Source organism: Apus apus, chromosome 1 (genome assembly GCF_020740795.1).
Source record: "Apus apus isolate bApuApu2 chromosome 1, bApuApu2.pri.cur, whole genome shotgun sequence".
In the NCBI taxonomy this organism is placed as follows: domain Eukaryota; kingdom Metazoa; phylum Chordata; class Aves; order Apodiformes; family Apodidae; genus Apus; species Apus apus.
The window spans coordinates 181,894,475-181,921,864 of record NC_067282.1 but is presented as its reverse complement, the minus strand read 5'-3'; the positions used below and the strand labels follow the sequence as shown (position 1 = coordinate 181,921,864).

Here is a 27,390-nt window from a genome sequence, read left to right as displayed (position 1 = left end):
TACCTTTCTAACCTATAGGCTACATTTACAAAACATTGCTTAAAACTCTTTTACAGGATTTGCATGTTACTAGCATATTATAAAGCTTGTATACTTACACCTTAATCCCTGGTGTTTATTTAATTTCAGTGGACTTGCACGCTGTTGCTGTCCTTTGGCCAATGTGCATCTGCCTGGACACTGGTGTTTTTCAGATTCTATTAACATGACATAATTTATTCCAGCAAAGTTTTAATTTTAGCTCACTGAGTAATCAGTGTATAATATTTTAATTGTTGTAAGTTCTACGTCAGCCCAGTAAGTAGCACTCTCCACTGGACTGTATGTTCTGTTTACATGACTAAAAAGAACATTTAAAGAAAGGTATGTTCGGTAAATTCATTACTAAATGATGCATTTTGTTTTTAACTTGACAAAGTTCAATGTCCATCTACATTTGTAATGAACAAATAAATAATTTCCCTTTCTTAAAGAAAAGAGTGCATTTGAAACAGGGTTTTTAGTACAATGCTAGAGGGTTTATTTTAGTGATGCAAGGAAGTAATTTGTGTGCTCTTCTGCTAGAAAACATGAATATGTTCTGCTAATAATTAGGAAGAAGAATACATATTGTTCAGAAGTATACACGATGCATTTAGATTTTCTAACAAGAAACCACAGCAGCACATTAGAGAACAGCATTGATTTGGGTTTGTCAGAAACTTATCTGTCTTGTACTGAAACCAATTATGTCTGTGGCATGAGATTAGGCATCCACGTTTAATTAGTCGGCAAATAGCCAGGCTCAATTGCCAAAAGTAAAATTAAAAAGTGATCAAGGCAGTGTATGTTTCTAGTAAACTTTTTATTCCTAAAACTATATCAACTTACATTTTAAGGAAGCAGAACAAATTTAACAAACATTAAGTACTCTTGTAACTCAGTATGCTCTGAGGATCACATTTCCACCTATTTAGCTTTTTTAGGAAGTTCCTTACTTAGAAAAAGAATGCTTCTGAAATGTATGTTTTATTTGTCAAAACTTTGCACAGGACTCACACGGCATACATGTTGCATGAGGAAACCAAACAGTTTTGTATACTGTCTGCTATATATTTGTACCAGCAGTTAACCAAAATAATTTTTGAAAGTGAATTTCAGTCTGGTAGATTTTAAGATATACATGTATTTGTATGGTAACCCACAAAATTATTCTGTGGCTACCCTCACCATTACTATTTTGCACAATATTTTAAATTACTTACTTATGATAGAATGATCTTATGATTTTACTGGCATGCTAGGATCTTCAGCCCTGCTTATTTAACCTTATCCCTACAGGGTTGTTTACACTTTCAGAACCTGATTTCAATTTACTTCAATTTTCTCAGAGACTTTTGTATTTATAAAAGCTGAGCATCTAGTGACCCCTCTATTCCTGACATTTCCTTTACTCTCCACTATGAAGAAGAACAAAAACCCCAGTGTCTCGTTTCTGTTCCAAAAAAACTAAACTACTTCCTTCAGTGGGTTGGTCCTTGTAATTGAAAATGGCAACCAGATGTTTACAGAACACACCAGCAATTTTCCTTGAGTCCTTTATAATTGTTTGCTAAAGTTAGTTGGGCTTTATGGAAACTTGTCTGAGGCTGTAACAAACAAGTAGGGTCTTCTCTTAACTGTACTCTGAACAGTTAAAAATAAAAAAATGAAATAAAAGTAAAGTAGAACTAATTCTACTTACTTCTGCTAATGTATTTCAAACTCTGTACAAAACCACTCACTAAGGGAGGAGATTTGGTTCTCTTAGTACTGACACTTAAGACACTCTCCCATGAAAACCATCCCTATTTTAGAGTATGTCATTTGCTTTCTGCCTTCTCAAACTTCAGCTGGCTATACTTGAAGCACCACTGATTTTGTGCTCCCTTCCCTTTTCCCCACTCCCATCAGGAGTATTTTCTCATAGATTTGGGTTTGGGTTTTTTTGAGAATATATTGCATTTTAAGAAGATGCTGTAAAAGACATATTGCTTGTTCCTCAGTTACAGTTCTGAGTTACCACAGCTGATTTGTGCCTGAATCTCCCCATCTGCTTTAGAAACCACTACATTTTCCCCTTCAGTTTCTTTTTTCCCTCTTCAGTCTCAGTTTTTCAAGGCTACTCATAGACTTCAAGTCCATCTCGTTACCCCACAAGGGGACACACTACACCCAACAAAATCTCTTTACCTGATATTTTAAGACCTCTAAGACTGAATGCTCCACAGCTCCTGGGGATCCATGTGATCCCCAGAACAGCTTTCCTAATATCTAACCTAACTTTTTTGTCATCATTGTAGTACTTTATATCCTGTCTACCACAGGCATGAAGAACATATTTTTCTTTTTTCCTTGGCAGCAGACTTTTGAAATATTTTACATTAACAAAAACCTCTGTTCCCCTACTTATGCCAGTCTTCACACTCACTGAAGAAGGGATATCACTGTGTCCTCTTGTCTCTATACCACCTCCTCTAATTCTCACTACTTTTGCTGATATAGTGTATCTTGGAAAAAGAAAAGTAAATGTCACAATCACCAGACATGGCCCTGGGGGCTTCCAAAACCCACAGCTGTAGTTTATTCTCTAGACTAATTAGCAGCCCTGAGGAAACTATTAGTGGCTGCATTTATGAAGCAGCACTTCTGCAAGTTCTTACTTTGGTGCTGGCCAGATGTCAGCAATTTAGCTGAATCTTTTGCTGATTTAGCCTCTGCTCAAAAGTATGAACAGCAAGAAATACTAGAGGTGACACAATATGCTAAAGGAATAACACTAAAATATACAGCAAGTAGCAGGCATTTCATCCTACTTCTGACAGTGACTCATATGGTTTTTATCCTCATTGCTCCATCTCTAACTCTGGTACGGCAACATTCTCTGTCTAGTCCCACTGCAAACATAAGTGAATAGACACAGACATTTTCTTCCAATGGAAAACACAGATTTGCTGATTTTTTTCCAAAGGATACCCCATAAACCAAACTGAAAAATTAACAAAGACTGACTTGGAAAACAGTGTTTTGGGAGAATCAGAGCAGAATTTTCTTTCACTTGTCCTCAGCTGCTTCCACAGTCATGCATCATCCAGAGAGAGACAGAAACCTGCAGCTAGCATCACTCCACGTCTGCTGAACACCTGTGCTTGCTCCTGCAGGCTCAAGCTTCTTGACATTCCCCAAGCAGAAACTTTTACAGGGAGCAACCGCTGAGTACAAGGAAGCAACAGAATGCTCTGTTGAGAACCAATGAGGGAAGAAGCAGGGGCCATATCTGCCATAACAATCCAACAAGTCTCAGATCAGCACTTTACGTCAAAATTAATTGGGTCTGAATATATTAATGTTGCTTTAACAATGAGAGTTTATTAATTTATTGATGTAATACCTAAGTAGTGCCATGAGATGCCACCTTAAATGTCAGACAAATCTCTTGACCCCAGCACATAAAGAGGAGAATGAAGATTTGCTCAGATTTGCTCCCATGGATCTGTAGTCTCACTCATCCCTTCCTATTCTTGGAGCAGCTCCACCCATGCACCACACCCGTATCTCCAAAAAGCCAGATCATCCTCACAGTTACTGGAACCATGGCTTAATTTCTGCAGCCAAGTACTTAAACACATTATGCTTTTAAAAAGACAGAAAACACAAGCCAATGCATATTGATAAAGTCAGTAAAGAGGAAATTACTTCAGATCTAATATTCTTTGTGATATATGTAAATTTTAGGATATATATATATTATATAATTTCCTCCTAAGAGTATCTGGTGAATGAATTGGACATGAAGTTGATATTGATTTCAGTGGAAGTAAGTATTAAGATGTATTGACCCAAGAGGTAAGTATCAACCAAAGCTAAGATCTGTACAATGCTTCTCAAATGGAACAATAATCACAAAAAAACCCAATAAAAACCAACAAAACAAAACCAAAACAACAAAAAACCAAAACCAGCCAACCAAACCCAAAAACAGCAACAACAAAAAATAAACCAAAACAAAAAACCCACAACAAAGAAACAAACAAAAATCAGCAAAACAAAAGCACACAGAAAAAAAAAAAATCCAGACCTACATATGCACTTCAATGATCTTTCCAGCAGCATGGCTAAAATTTCAGCTTCAGTATATGTCACTCAAACTGCAAACAGAAGCCATAGTAAAGTTTAAATACTTAACTGTAGTATTGTACTAATAGGAAATGATACTGTAAAAACAACACTATGAAAATGGCTTATGATTATTTTTTTAAAGTCACTCATTGTAGTTGCAGGAACTTTCACCAAGTTGTTAAAATTAACATTCTAAGACAGTTTTCTGAGATTTGTGTAACTGTTAGTAAAGGTGAAGAATTGAGAAATTAAGGAAATGCCTATTAAGGGAGGGTCACCATTGACTAATGAGGCAGGCACATTGAGCAAAGGATAGAAAAACTGATGGCTTCGAAAAGAAAGATATAGGAAGTTTGTTTCTCTTAGAAGATGTCATCTGGGGAAAGTATGGAAATCAGGAAAGATACATGCAGCAGGCAGTAACCAGGGAGCGTTATTTTAGAGGTAAAAAATGCATTTTAATGCAATGAATCTCTGAGGTTAAACTTTTCTATTAAAAAAATGTTATTAAAATGTTGGCAGGGCATTACAGAGCCATAGGGACCCACATAACCTGTTAATCTTTGCAGTAGTCCCAGAGATAGGAGCTTCTCAGACTGGAAGCACGGGTAAGAAGGCAGAAGACTCTGGAAAATATTTGGCACATTTTCCTCTAGTTTTGCCACTATGGGAGGACCTACGGGTGCTCTGAAGCCAAGCAGCTCCTCCCACTCACCCCCAATAGAGCAGCACAGGTCTGTGGTTTGTGTGGCTCAGAACAGAAACGCTCCCAGGAGAGAGCCTGGAGGTGTGGGGCTTTCTCACTCATCCCGATTATTTTCTTATTTTCTATGAATCTGTGGCACCAGCTTCAAACCCACTTCTGTGGCAAAGGCTGAACACATTCCAGATGCTATATTTCTGCAAGCAGATTCTCACATTGTAAGAAGAGGAGAAGGAATGAAGTAACAACACACCAATCACAACTTCTTCTGCCTAGCTGGCAAACAAAGCAAGTGTAACATTTATTGATGTGCTGGCCAATACAACCTTAATCTTTCTCAGCAGCTGTTATTCAACTTAATTTAAACTGCTTGTTTCACGATGGACTTCCAACAGATACTGGAGATATTGACCACGCTGAAACACACCTAACCCAGGAGCAGCTGCATGCCCAAGGTGGCAATCCCAGCCCAGAGAGATGGTAGAAGCCCCATGCCTGGAAACATTCAAGGTCAGGTTGGACAAGGCTCTGAGCAACCTGATCTAGTTCAAGAGGTCCCTGCTCACTGCAAGGGAGTTGGACTAGGTGATCTTTAAAGGTCCCTTTCAACCAAAACTGATCTATGATTCTTTGATCTCCTAGTGTGCTGCTAGGTTGGAGACAGGGAGGTGCTTCTGCATTACTAGAAAAATACAGGGTAGTACAGTTTTGCAGCCTATCTTCACAGGAGAGCTGTTCCATCCCTCTCATGATCTTTGAGGCCCTCCTCTAGACCCACTCCAACAGGTCCATGTCTTTCTTGTGCTGAAGACTCCCGAGCTGGATGCAGTTTACAGATGTGTTAAACTTTACAGAAAAACTGGCTCATTTAGGGCTGCCACAAAAGGAGGATTCAAAGATCTCAGAACAGGCATAGATACCATCAGTCCATGAGCTTATATCTCCATGTGAGTTTAATTGCTAACGAATGGTTAAGCACAGCTACTTTTTCTTCAGCCAAAGCTGCTTGAGAATTTACTGACAGAGCTATATTTCATTGAAAAATCAGGGGTTTGAATAATTTATATTTTACTTCAGAAGCATCTGTATAGATTTTTTTATAGGAAACCCATAAACCACAGTCCCTTTGCCTGAAAAAAAATGGTATCTTTTTCCTTTTAGCCAACTATTTTCCAATTACCAAAACTCAAATTGTTTTGGCTGGTCTGTAAGAAGTTTAAACTTTCCACTGAAGAAAACTACTCTTCTGATGTTTCTCTCTGATGGTAATGAGCTCAACATAGTGCTGCAGCCCAGGTGTGAATGATTTCTCTGGGAGATCAGAGTGCAGAGCTGTCACATTTGGGTTTCAAATGGGAGCAGAACTGGTCCCAAAATTAATAGTGGGCCAGCACAAAAAACTTAGGAATGTTTTTGTGGTGAATTTTTTTCCATATATGACTTCAGCTAGACTCTTGGCTCTCAGCCATTCTAAACAAAAAAATCCTTTCAAAATTAGAGTGAACTTTGAAAGATACACAAGTAAGGCTGTGAAAAATAATAGCACAAAAGCACTGGATAGAGGTGCTAAAAAATACCAAGTAAGAAGGAATTACTCTTTTTACAGATTTTTCACAATATTCATGATGTTTCTCAGTCTATTTCATACACATTTTTAATAAAGGCAACAAGTAATATATATTTTTAGTTATTCATAACACTCCTATTAGGCAAATATTATGACAAAACATAATTCAAAATACCCTTCTCCAAAATAAGAAGTAATATTCCATCCAGAACAGTAAACCTCATAATCTGCTGGCAAAGAAAAAGAACTTTTGAGTATAGCTTGTTCCGTTCTAAAAAAAGATCATTGGTTTGGTATGCAGACATGTTCTTTTACCTCTTGTTTTTTAAATATAACTTTAAAGCTAGGCATTTGCATAACACAGGGAATAGCTAAAGGCAGACTTATGTTGCCATGAAATGGAATAAGTAGAGTTTTACTCTTTAGCTTGAATTGGCAAGTATTTGACTTTTTTACATACTCCAACATCTGCTGGAAGATGTAGGATGTTCCTGGAAAATACCTAAACACTTTTTATTATTTTTTTCATTACTGGAAAAATATCATAGGAAGTACTGGTCCTAACCTGTAAAATATAAATACCCACAGTTAAATTGATCTCTGCAGAAGCAGTGTTTGGAAATTAAATCCTGTTATTTGAGAACCTGAACCTGAGTAGCATAATCTAGTAGAATAATCACTGTAGCACAGTAATTTTTTTCTAAGTCAGAACTGAATTTTGCATAGCTATAAAACCAGATTAAAATAAAAGACCAGAGTTAAAAGACAATTTACTGTTTTTCAGTACAGCCTGCTTAGAAAACTACACGTACCTTATTTTCAAGAAAGTTTCTTAAAGAAACTTGAAATTAGAGTTGGAATATTTGAGCAGCCTCCAGCATGCTGAAGAATTATGCATTTCATCTATGAAACTACTCTGATTATTTTAAGCATAAAGCAAAATGAGCTCTCTGTTAACCCCAAGAATGTATTGCAAGCCTGATGATGCAAGGAGCACTCTTCTCAGCATGCGAAATAACCACCACACAATCTGTCTACTAACAGAATGGTGGCCCTCCAGATCCAAAATTGATTTCCAATAGAAGACCAAATTGAGTTCCCAGGTTCAGCGCATACTTCTAAGGTGTCCAAGAGCACTTAAACATGGTCAACATATGTAACTAGTTGCCAAAGTTCTTCTATCAGGCACAGTATAACTTTACACCACAAAGCTACAGTTCCTTCTGCAACAGATCAAACTTCTCTGGTAGCCTGCTCGTACTGTGGATCAGATTTCAACAGGGACTAAGAACCAGCAGTAATTTACCCCAGCTTCTGCTGCAAGTGCAAAATGCACGTTTTCTGTGCCTCATTCTCTAATAAGCTCACAGAGCAATCAAAACATTACTGGAGGAAAGAGTGTACCTTCATGCATACAGCTTTTCCTTAAGAGAGAAAATGAGAGAGAACCAAATGTAGCAGGTATTTGTTTTGTTATGGAATGCTCTACTGAAAATCACTCTCTGATTGTGTTGATGAAGTTGGTATGAGAAGTCATCAGGAACCAAACTGATCTGATTTGCTTGTCAAGACTATGATGAGTCACACTGCTGCTTTTTTTTTTTATAGAAGGAAATACCTAATGAAAGGATCATCTAATTGTGGAAAAGTACCTGCATAACTGGGAAGGGCTAGAATTTGGCTTGTATCTTTACTTGCATCCAGAGTTTAGAAGCTTTACCTCTGTGGAAGAATGCTGGATCAATAGCTAATACTTAGTAATTAATTAATTAACTAAGTCGAATTATTCTTACTGTGATAAGGGCCCGCATGCCTGGGATCTTCCATCAGTCTGCTGTTTCCAAGGACTGTGACTGTATATCCATGTTTTGCCAGGATGCGCTGACAGAGCTGAAGGTCGGTTTCCCGGTGGGCAGGAGGTGCGACCAGAATTGCTCTTCTCGTGCGGCTTCCAAAGTACTTGAGAATGGAGTCATCAATCTACAGCAAACACAAAGGAAAGACAGCAGTTGTAAGAAAGGACACTCAACAGTATAATATATAGTTATTTTTTGCAAAAAGAAACTAGTAAATTGCTGTGACAATCCAGGAAATATTTCTGGTATGATTTAAGAATTCTCCTGGCATCAGGGACTTCTGACCACAAACTCCATTTTGTCTGCCTCTCAGTTTTTTTCTGCCTTCATTGTGGATTGATATTGCAAGGGTTTGAAAGCTCAGGTTAGCAATGGAGGATCTTTAAACCATGGTCTTCCCTCCATGGAAACACCTTTGGCTGAAACCTGGTCTGCTCTGGTGAGCCAGTAAGAGTACTTGCAAGGTATCTCTGTGGCTTCAGGCTGATCTGTGGGTCACCTTGCAGAGAGGACTTTGTGGGTCCCATGTTTACTGTTTCAAGGAATGTGGTCCTACACAGATGGTAAGTGCAGGGATCTGAGTTTTGCTGTGCAGCATAAGGAGCAAAAATAAGAATGCTGAGGAAAAAGCATGCTGAGGAATCCTAAACAGTACCATAGATTGCTGTGTTTCCAGAAAATTAAATGTAACCTTGTCAGCACCTTATTGCCTTATTAGTCCAAAATGATCCAAGCCATGAGGACTGGCAGAGAAACTTGTATATAGGAGCAAGTGGAAAGGTGTATGAAGTCTCCAATGAATCCTAAAGAACTTTTGGGTTGTCTACCACTCACCATCTTCCCACACAGCGCCTAGGAAAAACTGCACCTACATAAAACCCTCTGTCAAATAGCCTGGGATATGAGCTGCTTGCAAGAATAAATGGAAGAGAGCCACCCCAAACACAAACAGGTAGTAGTGTGAGCTTGACATAAAGTTCTAAACAGAGTGAATAACAGGGCCACTGTTATCAGGTCTTTGGGAAAGGGGGCTATCTTATATAAGGCATAAAATATATGATGCTCTATGTGGGAAACAGTTCACTCATATCTGGAATAGCCTAGCTGTTCTTTAGCAATAAAAAACCCATTAACATACAAGAATTTCTGTTGGTGAAAAAAAAAAATGTCTTTAGGATTAAAACATACCAGCATTTCAGGAATTTCGTTCAGGACAATAACTTAGTTCTTGTCAAGTTAATGAATTTCAGTAATGAATAATTAGCAGTATGTCCTTTACAAACTAAGCTATTCTATAATTTCTAATTTTAGTAAGGTTATCACTGGAGATAGGAAGTGCTACACAAATAAGGCGTCACTGTTATTTTGCACAGGAGACCACACTGAAAAGAGACAGATGCTTTGATATAAACAAATGTCATTCAAGATATGTCCAGTAGTTTATAGGCCTGAGATCTAGTGATAAAGTCACTCTTCTCAGCAGTCTGTTCCCCAATTACAGGATGCAGTTTTATGTTACACTTGGCTCAAGTGTAAACTTCTCTGCAGCAGTGAGGCGCATGAACTGTTTCAGAGCCCTTGGACTATAACACTGCTTTTGCTCCAGAGCTGATATTCCCCATGGAAAGGGTTAACATTGTTGATAAGAGAACCCTGAAAAATACCTCGGCACAAAACTGGCAGAGTCCTCCATGTATATTTGCTAAATGTGCAACCCAAAACTACTTTAGACACTGGGATATTCAAGTAAAGGTCGATCACATGCTAGCTAGAAAAAGCACAAATAGCACAGGGTGAAGTCACAGGAACTGTGTTAGCTAACCTGTCAGATTTACTTCCCGGCGTCCCAGTGTTTTTAAAACACTAACTGGGTGGCAAGCACAGCACTAAAGCATGTGAAATCACCTCTCCCCAACACAGCACCCACTAGTCTTTTCCCTTATTCCTTTGCCCCTCCCTCATCTCCTCTTATCTCCTCTTTCCTGCTCTCCTGCAGCGCCAGCAGCCACTGGCAGCCCTTCCTCTCCATTTGCCTCCCTCACTCCCTTCCTCCCTGTTCCAAAATCCATCCCTTGTCCTGGCCCCTCTCCTGTGCTCTCTCTCCCCCCTCCCAGCAGTCCAACCAGATACTTCCAGCTTTCCATTTCACTTACATTGCAGAAGAAAATCAGGAGAGAGAGACACTTCTTGCTTTATATTGCAAGCAAATCCAATTTTCCATCACATGTGTGCAAGGGCCAGTGCTGCAGGGTGAACTGAGGACACATGAGGAGCGCAGAGGGGCTGCAGCCCAGGACATATCCCTCTCCAGTTTTTGCTGGCTATTGTGGCTTGTTTCCCTCTCACCCCTCCTGGTGTGGCTAAGGGTGCTCACTGCCTGGCGTGCGGGTCCTGCCTTGGACTTGTCAGCACTTTGTGTGCACCCCTCCTCACTAACAGTTACCACATTTTTTTCATGCTAAGAAAACACACCTTTTTTCTCAAAAGTGAAGCCCCCTGCACTGCCACTCCTTAAGCACTCTGCTTCAAACAAGCGTTAAGAAGCAAAGTCTCAAGCATCCAGCAAGGACTTCATTTTCCCCTGCAGGCACTACGCCAAGGACAGCTCTGACAGGGCTCACACCAGCCCCGCGATGCCTCACAGCCCACACGTGGCACATCAGGCCGTGGCAGCTCTGGGTGCCAGCCAGGCCCCCTGCTGCTCCCTCTGCCTGGCTGGTGAGGCAGAGGGGGACAGGACCAGCTGGCCTCTGGGAATCCTGAGGGTCCCAAGGAGCCCACAGTCCCTGGGGCTAGAGGTCTTGGTCAGCACCAGCCTGCCTGCAGCGGGGTCTTCCAGGGGAAGGGAGTTCTCCCTCTTACCTCCATGTGAGCATCGATGCAGACAGCATCTTCCTCACTTCTGCTAATCCTCACTGGGGATTAGCAGAAATGTTTGCAATGCTCTATTTTGGAAATGGCAAATATTCAAGAGAACATCGATAGTAGCATTGGGACAAAAAAACGCACAAAAAACAACCCCAAAAAAAAACCTCGGAAGTTTGGGCAATGGTGGTAACCTAGGTCACTTCCACAAAACACAAATAAAAATAGCCTCGTGTGGCTTCAGGGGCCGGCACGGCAGCTGGCTCCCAGCAGCCACCTTTCAGGAGCAGGCAGAGGGCTGGCAAGGGCCTTCACACATGGAGCACATAGCTAGCTGCTCCAGAGGGCTTTCCTTGGGACACACAGTCCACAGACACAGGAAAACCCTTCAGGCTCCTGGTGTCTGAAGCCTCCTGATGCAGGGCTGGGAGAGATGGAGCAGGCCTGGTGGGGATGCCCTTGGCTGTGCCCCCGCCTCCCCTCCTGCCACCCAGGCAGAAGGCACCAGGCATTTTCATCCACTAGCTTCCCAAAAAGCCATAATGGGATCTTTGGGATACCAAGACAATTCAAGGTTCTAAATTTAACAGCTTGACCTGATGTTTAATCTGGTACTATTTTAAAATACCTCAACACCTTTTACTGTGTTTATTTGAGATCTGTGCATCACATTGCCAAATTTATTTCCTCTACCCTTTCCTGTCAGAGCTATTTGCAGTCCAGGTTACAAGATGCAACATGTCCTCTCTGTTTTCTTGCCAAGCCAGTGCAATGTAGGGTAATTTTTTGTTTGTGGGGTTTTTTTGTTTGTTTGTTTGATTGATTGATTGATTGATTGATACTCGTTGACTACACAGAATTAAACAAAATCTGGCCAACTGTATGCTTGTAGCAAGTGATTCCGTATTTTTTTCCAAAGCTCTATATAAAATGCCTTACATCACTGGCCATGCTGATCTAGTTACTACTGGATGTATTTCAGAATTTCCAGTATTAAAGCAAGAACAGTCATGTTTATACACTTAAAGAGTCTGCTGGTTATTATAAAATATTTCTCAATGATAAAATTCAGTCTGGGCAGAGAGCTGGTAGAAAAGCAGCAGGGTGCAATAGATGAAAATAAGCTGCTCACATATTTCAGCATTTATGGTTCTGATTTTTTTGGCATTCCTATAACTTTAATGTGCAGCAGGCTTAGACTAAAAAGAATGGATCTGTAGCATTTTGACTATTTGAGAACAATTGTTAAATGGTCAAATGTCTTCCCATCCAAACCGCTTTTTTGCTCTTCTCCAATTTGAAGTCTCAGGCTATTTGTTAGCAGGTCAGTTTATTTCAGATTCAATACGCCTTTTATGAAAAGGATTGGTAAAGAACGTCTGTGGTCCATGGCTTACTTAGAGAACCATGTGGGTTTCTCCACTGAAATTAATGAGGCTTCACAGCAAAGCTGGGTTTTCCCATAAGATTTAGGATGAGTCCTATGTCAGCTTTGACGTGATATACCTGCTTTTACAGCTTAGAATCCATTGCACTTAGCTGAGTCACTGGCCTCATTTTAGTGCAATAGGCTGTTAGACAAGATGATCCACAGCCTTAACAACTGGTCTAAACAAACCACAATGGGCAGCAAAGTGAAAAAAAAATACATACAAATGAATTTTGTAATTGTCTTTTTAGTTTATAGAATAACATGAAAAACACAAAAATATTTGAGCTCCATACAGTTTATTATGGATTTTTTTAAAAAATTAACAAATCATATGTATATTCTTCTGAGGTCTTAACAAACAAGATAAACAGCCCAGTTTATACAACTTGAAATCTCAAAAATTATGTAACCATCCCTGTATGACTGAAAATAGACATCTATTCTCTGAGTTGCAATTCTGGGTTCAGTCTGCCTGCAAGTTCCACATAGCTGTGAAGTTCTCTGTTAAAGAAAAAAATGTTTTGAAGTTTTCCTTGAAGCCATTTTAGTCAATTGTAGGTTATGAATGTATAAAGATATAATTGATTGTATTAGTCCCTGCAGCTTTCCTCTATTGTACAGAATTTCTGCGTTGTTCCAAAAATCCAAAATTTGGTCAGCAACTAAATCTTTTAATATGTAATTACTGTCATTGTTTTGGCCAAGAAGAAAAGAGCAAAGACATTTCAAATTGAGGAGAGAAAAACAGTTCCTTGGCGTTATTTCAGATTCCAAGAAGATTGCCTAATTCCATAAATATTGATGCATTGTCTCTGCCTGGCAAGGAAATAAACATATAGTTTGAACTCTTGCCATAGAATTTAATTGACCATCACTTCAACTGCAGAAACAAAATTCTTCCTAGCATAATGTCTAACTCATGTCTGCCAAGGCTTCTCTCAGGAAAGAATGCAAAAACTGTGAATCCTCTTTTCAGCTACCCAGTTCTGGCAGCGTTACTCCCTGTGTTGATTAGACACCACTCTTTTACACCAAGATAGCCAAGACTGCCAGAATCTTGTCCAACAGCCTCAAGTAATTTGACTGCAGCTTACTTTAGTCCCACTGCTTTCTGCAGGTACTGGGCTGCTGCAATAGAGATACGTGAGCCACTATGCAAACGAAAAGGCCTTTGCATGAAAGGGGAGTGCAAGAGATGTGCCACAAAAGAGAGCCAGCCTTACAGAAACAACATTGGTACTCCTAGCAGCAAACTGCCTAAATTCCCATTTAGCCAGCAAAGGAAGTGTGCATCTGCCTTCCCTGCTAAATGCCACCCAGCTCAACAACATTACAAAAAATCCATGAGTGGGACTCCTAGAAACTACTGCACTACTATTAAACAGCATTAATAAGAAAAGCAATAATAAAAACTTAGCATGTGGTTCTACTGCCCTAAGTAATTAATTTACAGGACTGTGCAGACCTTTATTAATTCCAAATGTGACTTTTAAATTCTTTTTCATGTTCATAGAAACAGTAAATTGTTCATACTGCCATTACATTTCAAGCGCACATAGCTCCTGTATTCAAGAAGTAACAGAGAAGTTAATTTCCTGTTTCACTTTCTGGAGGATATTTAAAGTGTTGGCTTTATGTTCCGTTAGATTTCCTAATCAGAAAGGACTGTGTTGTAGAATGTAATTCTGGGTTGGAACGTAATTCTACTTCCAATTGTTTGCTGAATAAATACAGAGCAAGCAACTATATTATTGCACTACTTTGATGGCTGGTTTCTGATGACCTCATAAATCCAAAAGCAAAATTAAGTTGCATAGTCATCACCAGCTTTCTGAGCTGGAAGTACAGAGCTATTTTATCAAAATATAGATCACAGTACCAACTGCCTTGTCCTGAGAAGAGGCAATGAGCCTACCATCTGATCAAAACAGCTACTTTTGGGGAAAGGTTTCCAATGAAGCTCATGAGTGAGACTCTGCCTCCATTTCCCATTTGCTGCTGATGCATCCTTCTCAAAGCTCCCGTCCTGCAAAGAGGCTCCACCCTGCCCCTCTTTCCTGACTGCTACCACAATAGCCTTGTCCTTTATTACCAAAATATCTCTAGCTATCTGTGCAGTAAAAATAGCTGTTTCCTCAGTGCCTTTTGCATTTTACATTGAAATGGGGGGGGGGGGGGGGAATGTCCTGTTTTTGTAGGGTGCAGTGTGAATGTGGTATCAATACAAGGACACCATTACTGAAACCATACTGTCTTGTTTTCTTCATTCTAGCAAAGTTGTTTCTTCTTTTGTGAGGAGAAACCCCCCTGTTTTATTCTATAAAATAAATATCCTTTTAAATATAAAATTTACTTTTAAAATGTATCAAACCTAATTATGCATAATGTAATCTTTTCTATCCAGAGCTCTGCATTAAGTCATGATGAATTTTGCATTAGAGACAGTTATTTCCATTGACTAGGAAGTCCAGCTTTCTGGCTTTTGACAAAATAGTGTGGAGCACTCAAGCAAAGAGAGGATAATTCCACTCTGGACGTCCAAAGTTCTAAAGTCCTAGCAACAACTTCTCAGCTTTTCAGTAATTTCACTCCCAGTTTTGGGAGTCAATGACCTGCAACCATTGCAAGATGTTCAACTAGATCTTCCTTCAGATCTTGGGTAGGACTAAACCATGATTTTTCACTTCTTTTTTTTTTTTTTTTTTTTTTTTTCTTCCTTTCTCTACATAGTGTCTCTGACATATGACCACATCAAGATGTCATTACCTTACATCTTTCATACTTTCCAGTCTCAGTAAATTATATCCTATCCTATTTGTTCAGAGTGAAGCCATAAAACAAACTTTCCTCATTTTTCATGTTTGCTTAGCTCATTATAGCTGCTCTTTGAGATACGTATATTTTACACCAAACGTAAGTGGCAGGCTGAGGATCTTGAAAGTGAAGACAGCTCCTATCACCGTATCTAGTAACTTTCATTTATTAAGATGCCAGCCTCACCCACTCAAGAAACTGTCAAATAATCATCTGCATATCTTGTTTGTTTTCTGTTTCTCAAGTGGCCTGAAGTGGCCAGGGGATGTAGCAAGGCACTTGTGAGTATCCATTAAATAATCTCCTTCAGGATCCACCCTAAAATTTTTAATCCAATTTTTTATACATTGGCCTTGATTAGAGAGCTAGTGTGCACGTGAGCATTAGTGTCTCACTGCTTCATCCCAATAGCAGAGGTGCTACATCTACCTTGGCAAAACGCTCTGCTGTGCAATGACACTTATGTTGAATCTGGCTGAATTAACTCAGAGAGTGGAAACACATTGTAACCAGGTAATTAGCTCTTCTCAAAAGTGGCTGAGAAGCAGTGCTGAATTTCTTAAGATGAGGGTGATGTTTTTACACCTGCCTGGTACCAGAGGTATTTCTGACACAACACCATGCCAGGCAAACCTACACAGGGCTTCTGTAGGCTTGTTGTTGTTGTTTATACCTATTTCAGTTTAGATGCTATAACACTAGCCCTCATCCTTACTGTATATCTTTGCAAATATTTCCTCATGCAGGAGGAAAAGGTGTCTGGCTGAACCTGTAGACAGCCTGCTGCAGATGTGGTATCTCCCTCTCAGCCCTTAATGCCAGAGATTCAGTAATAACCTTTCTATTTTTCAGGCTACAGACATTAACATTTTATTTTATACTAGAAAATGTTCACCTATGGTCATGTGAAAACTAAGCTACAGGAGAAGCTCTCCAGCAGCTTTTAAAAATCCTATAATGTGTGATACCTGAGAAAGAAGTACTATGAGCTCTGTCAGGTTTTCCAGGCTATGAATGAAATCTGCATTTTTGCAATTAAAAAAAACAGTTTGCACTATGTGACTGGCAGTAATGGCTCCATCCCAGGGCATCATGGATGCAGTTAAAGTCATATTTACAGACAAAATTGGCAATTCCAGCCCCATGCTTCTTCTGCATTTGTCTCAAACTTTCCCTTCCAAAATGAGACCAATATTAAGATCAGAGATGCAGTAGCAAAGCTGCACTTTTCCTCAGGTCTTCCCCTCCTCTTCCCCTAATGGCTCATAAAAGGTGTCAGCTTTTTTGCTTTTGTTTGTTTGTTTGTTTATTTTGTTTGGGGTTTTTTTTTGAGGCAATGCATACCCTGAATGAAGAAATTATTAGACTTTGGAAGGGGATTTTGCTAATGCAATATCAAACATAACAAAATTCTCACAGCAGGCTTTACACAATTCTGATTTTTTCTCTGAAGGAATCAAGAATTAAACCTGCCCCTACTCAGCCAGAAGAGATTCTGCATTGTGACAGACACTGTGATTTAAAACCCAGAAATAGTGGGTATTATTTAAATAATATAATTTCCAGTAGCAGTGTTTGCTTTAAGTCACTGTTTAACTGCTCAGTAAATTATTTTGTATAAATTTGCTCACTAGACTATTTACAGAATAAGAATGCATGTGTGACTAATTAAAAATGTGAATATTTTGGACTGTATTTTAAAGTATTTTTCCGTATTCATACATGAAAATTTAAGCCAGAGCTTTAATGAAAACTTGTTTCCAAACTGGCTACTGTGGGTGGGCACGTGACTGTAAAATAAAACAATGGAAAGTTTCAGCCATGGCATCTGTTGTAGATGTTACTGGGTACCCAATAAAATCAAGCAAGATAGCAGTTCAGTTATCTGAGTAAGTGGTGGGCAAAGACAGACAGTTCAAGAGCACACTCTCAAAGCAACGGGGTAGAGATTTTTTGAGATGTTTGTCTTTTCTGTTCCCTGAAATTATTATTCAGCCCACACAACCAGCAGAGTGTCTTTGGGAAACAGAGACCCACTTAGAGTAACATCCCAACATGTGCAAGACATGTTGTTCATCAGGCTCTACAGGAAACTTTCAAGACAAATAGGGAGCCAGCTATGGGTGGGCTTCAGAATTTGAAGAGGAATGTGTTAGAGTAGCACAGTCCTGGAAAACATATCTGTAAGGGTTAACGTCTGTATTTACATCTGTACTATAGGTTCAGCATGTACATGTGACAGTCACATACCAACTACATATGCTGAAGAGCAGTAAGTATAGCATGTTGTAAAAACTTAAGCTTCCTTCTCATTTCAAACAGCCAGCATACCAAGTTCAGTGTCAATCTGCATTTTTCTCAAACAAATTCAGAAAGAAGAAATTAAAGATATTTCCAGCCAAAAAACATGCTAGCAGAACGTTCCTATTACTCCACCAATTCTTACAAATTTTAGGTAGCCCAAGGTAAGAAATGAAACGTTCTTTGCCAATACAATAGCAATGAGTAAAAAGAAGTGGACTGCAAGCATCAAAAGTTGTAACACAATGTGAACCACACTTGTCAGCTGTGCTTATTTCCCTTTAAATTGTAATTCTTCATGTCACATCAAAATCTGGGTACCTACTGTAGAAGAGTGTCATTAAAATACAAAATTATGAGAAATGCAGCATGGAGTGGGTTTCTACAACTCATAAGAAAAATCTCTCTGACCTTCATAAGGGAAAAGAAAATCCATATTTTAAGATTTAAGCTTGAAGAGTCATGCCAAAGTTATTTCACATATCTGCCCTCGGTTGTTGCAGAAGATGCACTTCACAACTGCTCTGCTAAAATCAATATTGTTGACCTTTCAGACTCTGAACCCTGTCTCATCAAAGAAGCAGCCTTCTGATTATTTTTAAATTGAACTGCTTTATGTGGATGCTGTCCGTAATCTGTGAAGTTACAGATTAATGTTTGTAGTCCTGATACAGTCATATATAAAATACCAGCATAATGATTTCAGTGAGGTATCTGCTGCACTAGTAGCAGCCCTCTATAGGATTGAAGAAAACCTGAAACATTTGTGCTAGTCTTGATCCCAGATTCTGGAGTAAAAATAACTACCTCAGTCCGGACCATTTAACAAACCACATTTTCCAACTAAAATAACAGTGTCTGCATTTGTTGGGTTTTAACACCCATTCTAGGTACTTTATACAAAATAAACATGAGGTCAGGTAACCTAAGGACAAGGTAAAATTTGTGGGACAAAGATTCCAAAGGAAATAGTTTAATTTGAAAATGTGAAAAGTGCTTTTTCTATTGCTCAAGGGCAGTTAAATTCAGGTTTTCAGCAGCATCCTAGTAAAGTACAAAACTGACCAGCAGTTAACTTTAACACAGGACAGCTGCAGTGCTAATCAGCTCCCAGTCCTAATAAACAGCCTCAGTCACTTCCATGAAACCCCACCGGCTCCTGATTTATGTGCCTGTGCTGCAAAGCCTCTGACCCGATTCCTAAAGCCAAAATAAAATATGGTGTGTGCATCAAACTGAAATCTCCCTGGAGTCACTGAGCAATTCCATGATTCAATCAAAGATTTCAGGATTCCTGTGTGAATAACACCAGACTGAGGAGCTGGTAACAGAGACGTGCTTGCGCATATGCTGCTGTCATTAGATCACCCATTTGTTTGTATACAGATCTCAGACTTCCAAGCTTAGGCTAATTTTAGCTGGACTCAGATGATCCTGCCAGACTCACTATCCCTCGCTTTGCTAATTATTGCTCAGCACTCTGCTCCAGCTGACTTACCTTCTTCACTGTCTGTGAATTACTGCCAGGGAGGAAGCAGCGAGTGCCACTTGGGGGGACCTCCTTGTATCTTCCTTGCTGTGTTTTCTTCAGTTTGCTGGGTGCAATCCCATTAACGACTGCCGAAAGGATGCTGCTGCTCATGAGAGGAGTCAGGGTCTGGCAGAAGAGACAGATGGCCACCACTAAGGCCAGAAGCAAGGGACGGGGGCGACAAAGCCTGCGGCACCTGGGGACTTGCCCCCAAACCATGGCCTCTTTGCTGTCCTCACTTCACCCTTTGCCACATTGCAGATGCAGTCCAAGTAGCCACGTCTTGCCAGGGTAAAAAAAGTCGAAGGCACACTTTACCCAAAACTAGTGAGAGTTTTCCCCATTGCTGCTGCTGAGGACTTTCCTGGTGTCTGGCAAGAAGTCACGGGTTCCAGAGAAGCAGAGGCTTGGGAAGTACCCTCCCATAGGGGTACGGGAACAATCTGTGAAGAAACAACAAGTGAGCAGCAGCAAACAGCAGCTTGCCATGGGTTGTTCTGCAAAGAGCTGTAGGGAGATCTTCCACACTGCACTCGGGAGAACAGACCTGCCAGCAGACAGGTGAGGAGCAGAAATCTTCACCCCCTCTGCAGAAGGAACTATTCAGCCAGACAATAGTATCTGAGAAAGCAAGAGGTTAAAGCTTAACAAGTCCTGTCCACAGCTGAAAAGAGTACGAGAGTGTACCAACTTTGTGAACAATCGTTTTCTGTTTTTTTTTTCTCTTGCATTCTCAACTCCCACTTTGTTTTTACAGTTTCCTTCATTCCAGTTCTTTTAAATTGCCTCCTTCCTGTCAGCATGCACAGCTTTCTCTCTAAAAGTGATCATTTATCTGAAAACTGACAGACTATAAAGACTTTAGTTTGCATTTGTTTTGTCCAGATTGCGAGTTCAAAGTTAGGTTTACTTACTCGGTTCTTACCCTGTTAGAAGTTTTCTGTTCTCCTCTAATGGCTTGCTGATTAAAACCACTTGGAACAACCCTGGCTCATGATCCCAGCTTGTCTCACACACTCAGAAGGCAGGCACACGCACATACACACGCCATCTGAAGCCAGTTGGACCACAGATTTCATATAAATAAAGGCTGGACGGCTCAGAGGGTGGGGCTAAACTAGTTCCTCTGTGAGCAGGCACAGGGCTTGGAGGCACAGACGGAGATCTGGATGAGGAACAAGAGGTGTCCTTGCTCACACTGCATACCTCAAAGCCACCATCACTGCAATTTTTAGAAAACTGCTGTTACAGCAATCAGTCTAATTGAAACAATACTAATATCTTGCAGGAGGTAGAAATCTGAGCAGCATCTGCAATGTTTTAATCCATATTAACAAAAATGTTGTAAAAGGAAGCTAATTTATTTGGACGTAAGCGTCACTGACAAAGCAGTTGTCAGTAATTTTCCGTAGTAGATATAATATCTCACAGCAGTATATAAATAAAACTTCTTACTGATGTCAAAGAGGGAAAGAAAAGAGGGCGGACAAAAATACTCCAATGAAAGCACTTAGTATCTAAGCCACAGAAGGTCTTAGTTACTACTTCCCCCTGCTGACACAGGACAGGGACAAGACAGATGGGAACAGTTGAGGAACTCTGTTATCTTTATAGACCTTAACTTCTCATTTAATCAAGTTCTTTTAGCTAAAAATATCTGTATACAAGTTATCTATTTTATCCCCCATCTTTAGTTATTTTTGAGAAGAAAGAGTTCTTCCTACACTGCCTCATAGATAAGAAATGACTGCTGTTATGGTAACTTTAAGCCAGTCTACCTGATTCAGCAGCAGCAAGTTAGAGGCTTATATACAGCAATGAAGAGTAGAGTATATATTTGTTGGAAGTGCTGGTGTTTATTCAGCTTCCAAAGATTTTTTTTTCCATACTAAAAGCATCAATTTGCACATATAGAAAAATGCCATTGAAATGATTCAACACCTCATGCAGAACCTCAGCTGTCACATGCACTGCATTTTAGTTTTCTGTCTGGAGCTGTAGTCTAAATTAGACTCCTAGTTTATCCTGAGTGGGAAAGCAGTACAGCACTTGCTGGTGTTAGCTGCTTGCCTTCTACACAGGAACTCTGACCTTTGCTCTCTGGAGACATTTTGCTCATGATCCATCCTTCCCAGCACAACAGCTCACATCCTTGGCCTCTGCTCTAGTCAACCTGTGCTGCAAAGCCTCTGGCAAGGCAACAAATCTGGCTAGTGGACATTGGAAAACCATGGGCTCCCTGCAGCTGGCTTCAGGGGAGGTCTGTGCCATACAATGGAGAGGGGTACCCAGGGAGCTGGTACCTTCCAAGGAGAATTGCAGAGACACTACAGCCAGCCTGGGAGCCACAGTAACTTGATCAGCAGAGGGGGAGAGCATAGCGGAGTTGCTTTATTGTTTTAAGATATTGTTCTGTGGTTTTTTGGCATGCCAGGATTTCTGGGCCCACAACCACTAGCTTGTGTGGGTGGCATTTACTTGATTGTCAACTTCTCCAACTCTCAGTGAGGGGATTTTAGTCAGACCTGTATGTGCTATTGCTAGAAGACTTGATTAAAACTTTTTTGTAAAGATTTGGATTAAGGGTCACTTCATGATTTGGATATCATACCCCCTTGCTAGAGTCCCACACTTGAACAAAAAAATAATCCTCTGTCCTCACCCCCTGCTTCCTCAGCTGCTTTCAGCACAGCAAGTAGCCATGCACTCCCACCAGCCTAACATAATTTCCCCCTTTCCAGTTCATAAGCAGGGTCTTTTAACTTCACATTTTCCCCAGTATCTCAGAGCTTACCCCAAGATCACTCATGGGCCTCAAGTCTTCAGGACAAACTGAGAGCTTATACTCATTTACTGTACCAAGACTGATACCACAAAAAAAAAGAGATGAATGGATATCAGCAGAGGGCAGGAAGTTCACTGCCTTCTGTATACTCCTGGGCACCAACCTTCCGTTCATCTGCTTTTCCAGATATTCCAAGGAGTGAGCTGGCTTTTCCCTCTATGTTCTGTGGTTTCTTTCCATGACAGTATCATCTAATGCACATTTCTTGAGCTGTAAATATTTCTTTCAATTACAGCTAGAGTGCAATGAACACGATTCCTGTCATCTTTTGAATCATGATTCCAATACATCTCTGGGTTTACATGTTTACTGGCCACATCCTGACACTTCAGAAAATAAGCCAGGACTATTGCAAATGGGGACTAATGCCACTGGCATTAATTAGTCACCTAAGAAAAGGATATAAGTAGATAAAGAGTCAGCCCTCCTGGGTCCCAAACTCACAAGAAAGATTATTCAGTGCATAATATTCAAATAACTGCAGAACACAATTATCTGTAAGATCAGAAATATTTAGCCAAGTATTTATACTTGCATGTACATGTATGTATTTCAATATTCTTACCAGAAAGCTACAAGTGTCTTCTTTCTGACATACAAAACAAACATTAGTATTCACTTCCTATTTGGGATTTCCAGACCTGTTCCTTCCAGTGGCTGCTCCCACTGCATGGATGAAGAGCTCTCTAGCCTGCTTACCTCTCCCTGCTCCTTCCACTCACTTAGAACTGCTTGTCTGGATGCTCCCTACAGCAGCCAGCTGCTGCCCAGCTCTGCACAAGTCAAGGTCATGCAGAGAAAGCCATGACTCTCAAGAGTGACCTGCAGTCCTTGCAGCCAGAATCCCAGTTCCATCTGCATCATCTCAAATAGACTGTAGGTGGTTAAAGATACCCTGACACAGAAAAGATGAGACTAAAGTCACAAGACTTGCTAAAAATTGCCAGCGACTAGGATTTGAAAGGACTTAGCCAATATTCCATGCAGGCATGTAATATGCACCATTGATCATCTCACTGAGGTTTTAAGCAATCCAGCTCATATTCACACAGCCTCCATTTCATACAAGTCTCTGTGTTTTGTTCAGTGGTAGAAGCTAGTGACCACTGAAGAATGATTTCCATGGTCTAAATAGTGACCTGTACAGATGCTTGCCAGGAGCCAACCAAGAAGAAAATATTAGGCACAGAAAATTAGCAGGAACTTAAGGCCAGATGAACAGATCCAGTTTATGCATGTTTAATTTACTCAGAGATCTAACATAAATCATTCTGCAGCTCTGAATACAGTCAAGTCCAGATATAAGTGTTTGTAAGATCAGGACTTGATATAATAAAAACTATTTTGCATTAAAAAATTCACTATATTGAGGTTGCCAAGAAGAAAAATGTGTTTAAAAACTCGTTCACAATTGCTCTTTTCTAGAGCAAGTTTCAAATTACAAAGTATGGAGTCCTAGCAACCATTTCAGTGATAAATGAGCTCACAGGAAAAATAAGCTCAAACAGATTATTTCTAAATGAACTGATAGTCAATTCCTTGTAATCATGTCTGTCATCTTCACAGTGTAAACCTATATGTAGTTTCCATTGTTCATGGACAACTTTAATTCATTTTTTTTTTCCTGCTGGGCTGGAGAAAGTCTGCTCAGCCACACCCTCCCGGATTTTTTACTTTTTACCCTGAATTATATCCAGATTGCAATTAGATCTGTAATATCTTCAATCTCGTGTGTGGTCCCATTCTAAGCAGTGAATGGGAAAGACTGGCACAGAGTGAAGAAACTGCTCATTACTGCATATTGGAAGATTTGATACTACTGAAATTGAAATTTATTCCATCATAGTAAAAACCCAGACTCTTTCCCCTTTTCCCATTCATAGAACACTGTCAGCCTTAATGATATTGTGATTTTGTTCCACAGAGCACTCCAGAGAGCAGAAACTCACGTCTAAATGCTGCTTTGGCTCAGCTCTCTGATCTTGGCTCACAGTGAAGTCAGGCTAGGAGAGAAAATTCTGCAAATTCTTGGAAGCAAAACAGTTGATGTTAATGGGAGAAGCATTTTAGGGGAGACTCCCCTTTTGCTTTTCTTCTCATTATTGTTTAACAATTAATATTTTGATTTTATTTAAGAGACAATAAATGATCTGGACTACACAACTAGTGGGTTTACTTTTCTTTATCATAGGATTTACAGTCCACGTATCTGTATAGTCTAAATATAGTCCGTTTTAGCTCCTTAGACTGTAAATTTTATCAGAGTGTTAAGAGCTGTGATTGCTGGATGTTTTGCCCCAAGAAAGATGCTGTTAAGTCTGCAGTTCCATGGGCAGATCAGCCAGTCTAGTAATTCCCATTTCTAGTAAGGGAAAGGGGAAGATCTTACTTTCTTGCCTCTCCCCTGCCTTTAGCATCTCCTCCTTGCCTCTGCTCCTGTGCTTTCCCTTTCTCTCTTTCTACCTTGTGGTGCTCATTAGATCCTTTCATGAGAAATAACTGCACAGCAGGGTTGGTTTTCTCCCAGATGAGTCAGTTGGATCAACTGAAAGGTCCAGTGGGTCTTAGTGCTGGTACAAGTTAAACAAGAGAAGAAGAGTGAGAGAGGATGTAAACAGAGGAAGAGCACAGGACCTTATAGGCAGTATCAAAAGCTTAGGCAGTGAGCTTGATACTCAACTCACCAGACTACTCAACCTACCTCAGCTTCCTTTAAGTTTTAGGTAGGATCTGGACCAACTGAGTTATTTCTGTGGAGGCATCTCTTTGTATCTCAGATGAGGTCTTCATTACTCATTTTTGGCAGATGGGTGACAATGAAACACAGGTATTTATTTATTTATAGATGTTAATATTACAGAAAGTTGCTTGACGTGAGGGGAAGGGAAAGCAACTAAAGACCAAACTCTTATGAAAATACTGGTTCCTGCTTAAAAGGTGAATTTGCATGTCAGGAGGAAGAAATGGATCAGTAAATTCTTTGATTCTTCCTGTCTACAGTTATTCAAGGGCTCTTGACATAATTCCCTTGCAGCAGCTATTCTGATCTTACAGAGATTTATGGGTTTGGTAGCTAGTCTGATTGCTCAGATTCATCAGTTACTGCTGAGAGCTGAATAAGAATCAGTGATAATCAAAATTGCCCAAATAGGCTGCAAGTACATGGACATTTATTTTCAGGTATGCAGAGCAGGAACAAAGTGAAATATATCACGGCCTCGGACAGTGTTTGTGTTCCTATTTTTTTTTAAGTTAATATTTTATTTTTATGCTTTACCACATCTCTGGCATTTTGCCAGTCTCCCTCTCCTTCACACCTCAGGTGACAACATTTGAACTTCTATTCTCCAGTCTTCGTCTTTCTTCCTACAACTTTTTCTAAGGACAGCTCTGTCTTCTCTCACAATCATTCTCTTCTTTTAACACAGTACATAATCTCTTCTTTTAGGTGATCTAGATCCTTCTTACTGTTTTTTTTTCGTTTACATTCTCTGGGCTTATTATATGAAAGCTATTTGCACAAATACTTTTCTACTTTCTCCTGCACCTTAGCAAGCAGAGCTGTTGCCTGCCTTGTACCTTCAGGAGGGCTCTGAAGGCACTTTATGTGCTACACAGCAGTACTTTCTTTGCAGTTCTTCCTAGATGCTTATATTCAGGTGAAAGTGTATTGAAATGACCAACAGGAGTGGGAAGAAACTGAGAATGCCAAAGACTCTGACTCTGCCCTAGCCACTCCATGCCTGCTTAAATGATGTTTCCAATTGAGGGTATCCATATTGCTCACCAACTGTTCCATGCCCTGGGACACGCTCCCCATGCCAGGCCCTTCCCTTCTACTCTAAGCACCAGGTCAGAAAAGGTTCCACAAGAAAGAGACAGTGTGGAGAGTGACAACCATGGACAAGCATACTGGTTTTTAGGCTACTGCAAAGAGGAAGAAGAGATCATTCAGCCAGGCCTCCAGGGTGACAGTAGGACATGTCCTAAGTAGCTTCCTATACAGTGGGAGCTTCTAAGCATGCAAGTCAGTCATGGAGTTGCTGGAATGAGAGCAACAAATGTGAAGGAAAGGCCCAGTCTGTAAGGGCATTTAGCAGGGGGAAGAGAAGCATTTACAAACCCTTTTATTTCTAAAGTTTAGCATTCTTCATTTTCTCTGGGTTTGTTTGGTTTTGTAGGTTTGGTTGTTTGATTTTTAAGGTAATTGTTCTAGTTTCTGTTCCAATAAATCCCAAATGTAGACCTAAAATGTCATAGTTGTCCAGGTCCAGTCAAAGGTCTCTTCTTTTGTGTAAACTAAGTTATTTCATTGTCATGTTCCGTTTTCACTTTAGCCTGGCCTCATTATGTAGGTAGCCAAGACTAGTAGACCATTTTTTTTTCTCTTTCTGTTCTACAGCACAAGTGGACTCAAAACAGTCCAGAAAATGAGGGAAGCTGAAGTAACCATAAAATTCATGACAGTTATTCCCAGACACCATTTTTTAATACAGTTGCTCTCATGTTCAAGAGCAAGCTCTGTTTCAAATAAATCAACTTTCAGAATCTGAAAAATACAGCTAGACTCCTCATTCCATAAACACTCATCTTCCAATTCACTCTCAAAATTCCTTAAACTAAATTTATTTTCTGTCCCATTACCTTTGGCTGCCTTTCTTTCTCTTCACTGCTCCATGACCAGGAAAATCCTCTCTTCCTTTAGCACAATGGTTGCTTTGCTGAAACCACTGACAGACTTTTGAATGACTATCCCAGCGTCTCTTAAGTTCAGCAGTCCCCTGAGGCCGTTTGTAGCAGGGAAACAAAGGGAAGTTTCCTACAAACAAGAAAATATTGTTGGTGTTACCTCTATTGTATGCATACAAAATGAGGGTACAATGCTCTCAGGTATCAACAGCTGTCTCTGTGTGTCCTCTAGATGATTCAGTTGGTGTGTCGGCCACAGCTGGCAAACAAGCTCTATGATTTTGTATCAAGTTTTCCAGCTCCAAATAATTTCAGACATTTTGATCGTTAAATTCTGGTTAGCTCCAGTATAGTCAGTAAATATCCATGGAAATGTACAGCTTAAACCACATCAATGCTTCCACTGATTTCAGAGGCTGAGTTCATACATGTGGGTGTTCTAGGCAGAAGGGAAGAACAACTTGATTTTTTCCTATCCACAGTCTTTGTACTGATGAGTAAGAGTTTAGTGGAGTTCCTCTCTTAACAAGGAGAATTTTAAAACAACCGTATCACACAAAAAGGCAGACTAAATGCTTACCTGTGTCTCTCATCTGACCAGTCCTATTATTATTACATATATTATATATATCAGAGTATATAACAGTTTA

General features: G+C 40.0%; 1 protein-coding gene across 5 annotated transcripts in view; it reads right to left on the bottom strand.

The window, feature by feature from the left end:
- CPED1 (cadherin like and PC-esterase domain containing 1) overlaps positions 1 to 20,247 on the bottom strand; it is a 142,672-nt gene extending 122,425 nt beyond the window's left edge. For 3 of the 5 annotated variants that reach the window (XM_051632162.1, XM_051632180.1, XM_051632191.1), the window contains exons 1-3: positions 20,132 to 20,247; positions 19,174 to 19,649; positions 8,201 to 8,387 (exon numbers count right to left, since the gene is read on the bottom strand). In XM_051632162.1, the coding sequence (XP_051488122.1) occupies positions 8,201 to 8,387; positions 19,174 to 19,425 (439 nt within the window). In that variant the 5' untranslated portion in view covers positions 19,426 to 19,649; positions 20,132 to 20,247. Of the gene's footprint in view, positions 1 to 8,200; positions 8,388 to 19,173; positions 19,650 to 20,120 lie in introns of all 5 variants that reach the window. The other 2 variants (XM_051632171.1, XM_051632199.1) reach the window with 2 other exon arrangements.
- Positions 20,248 to 27,390: the final 7,143 nt, after the last annotated feature.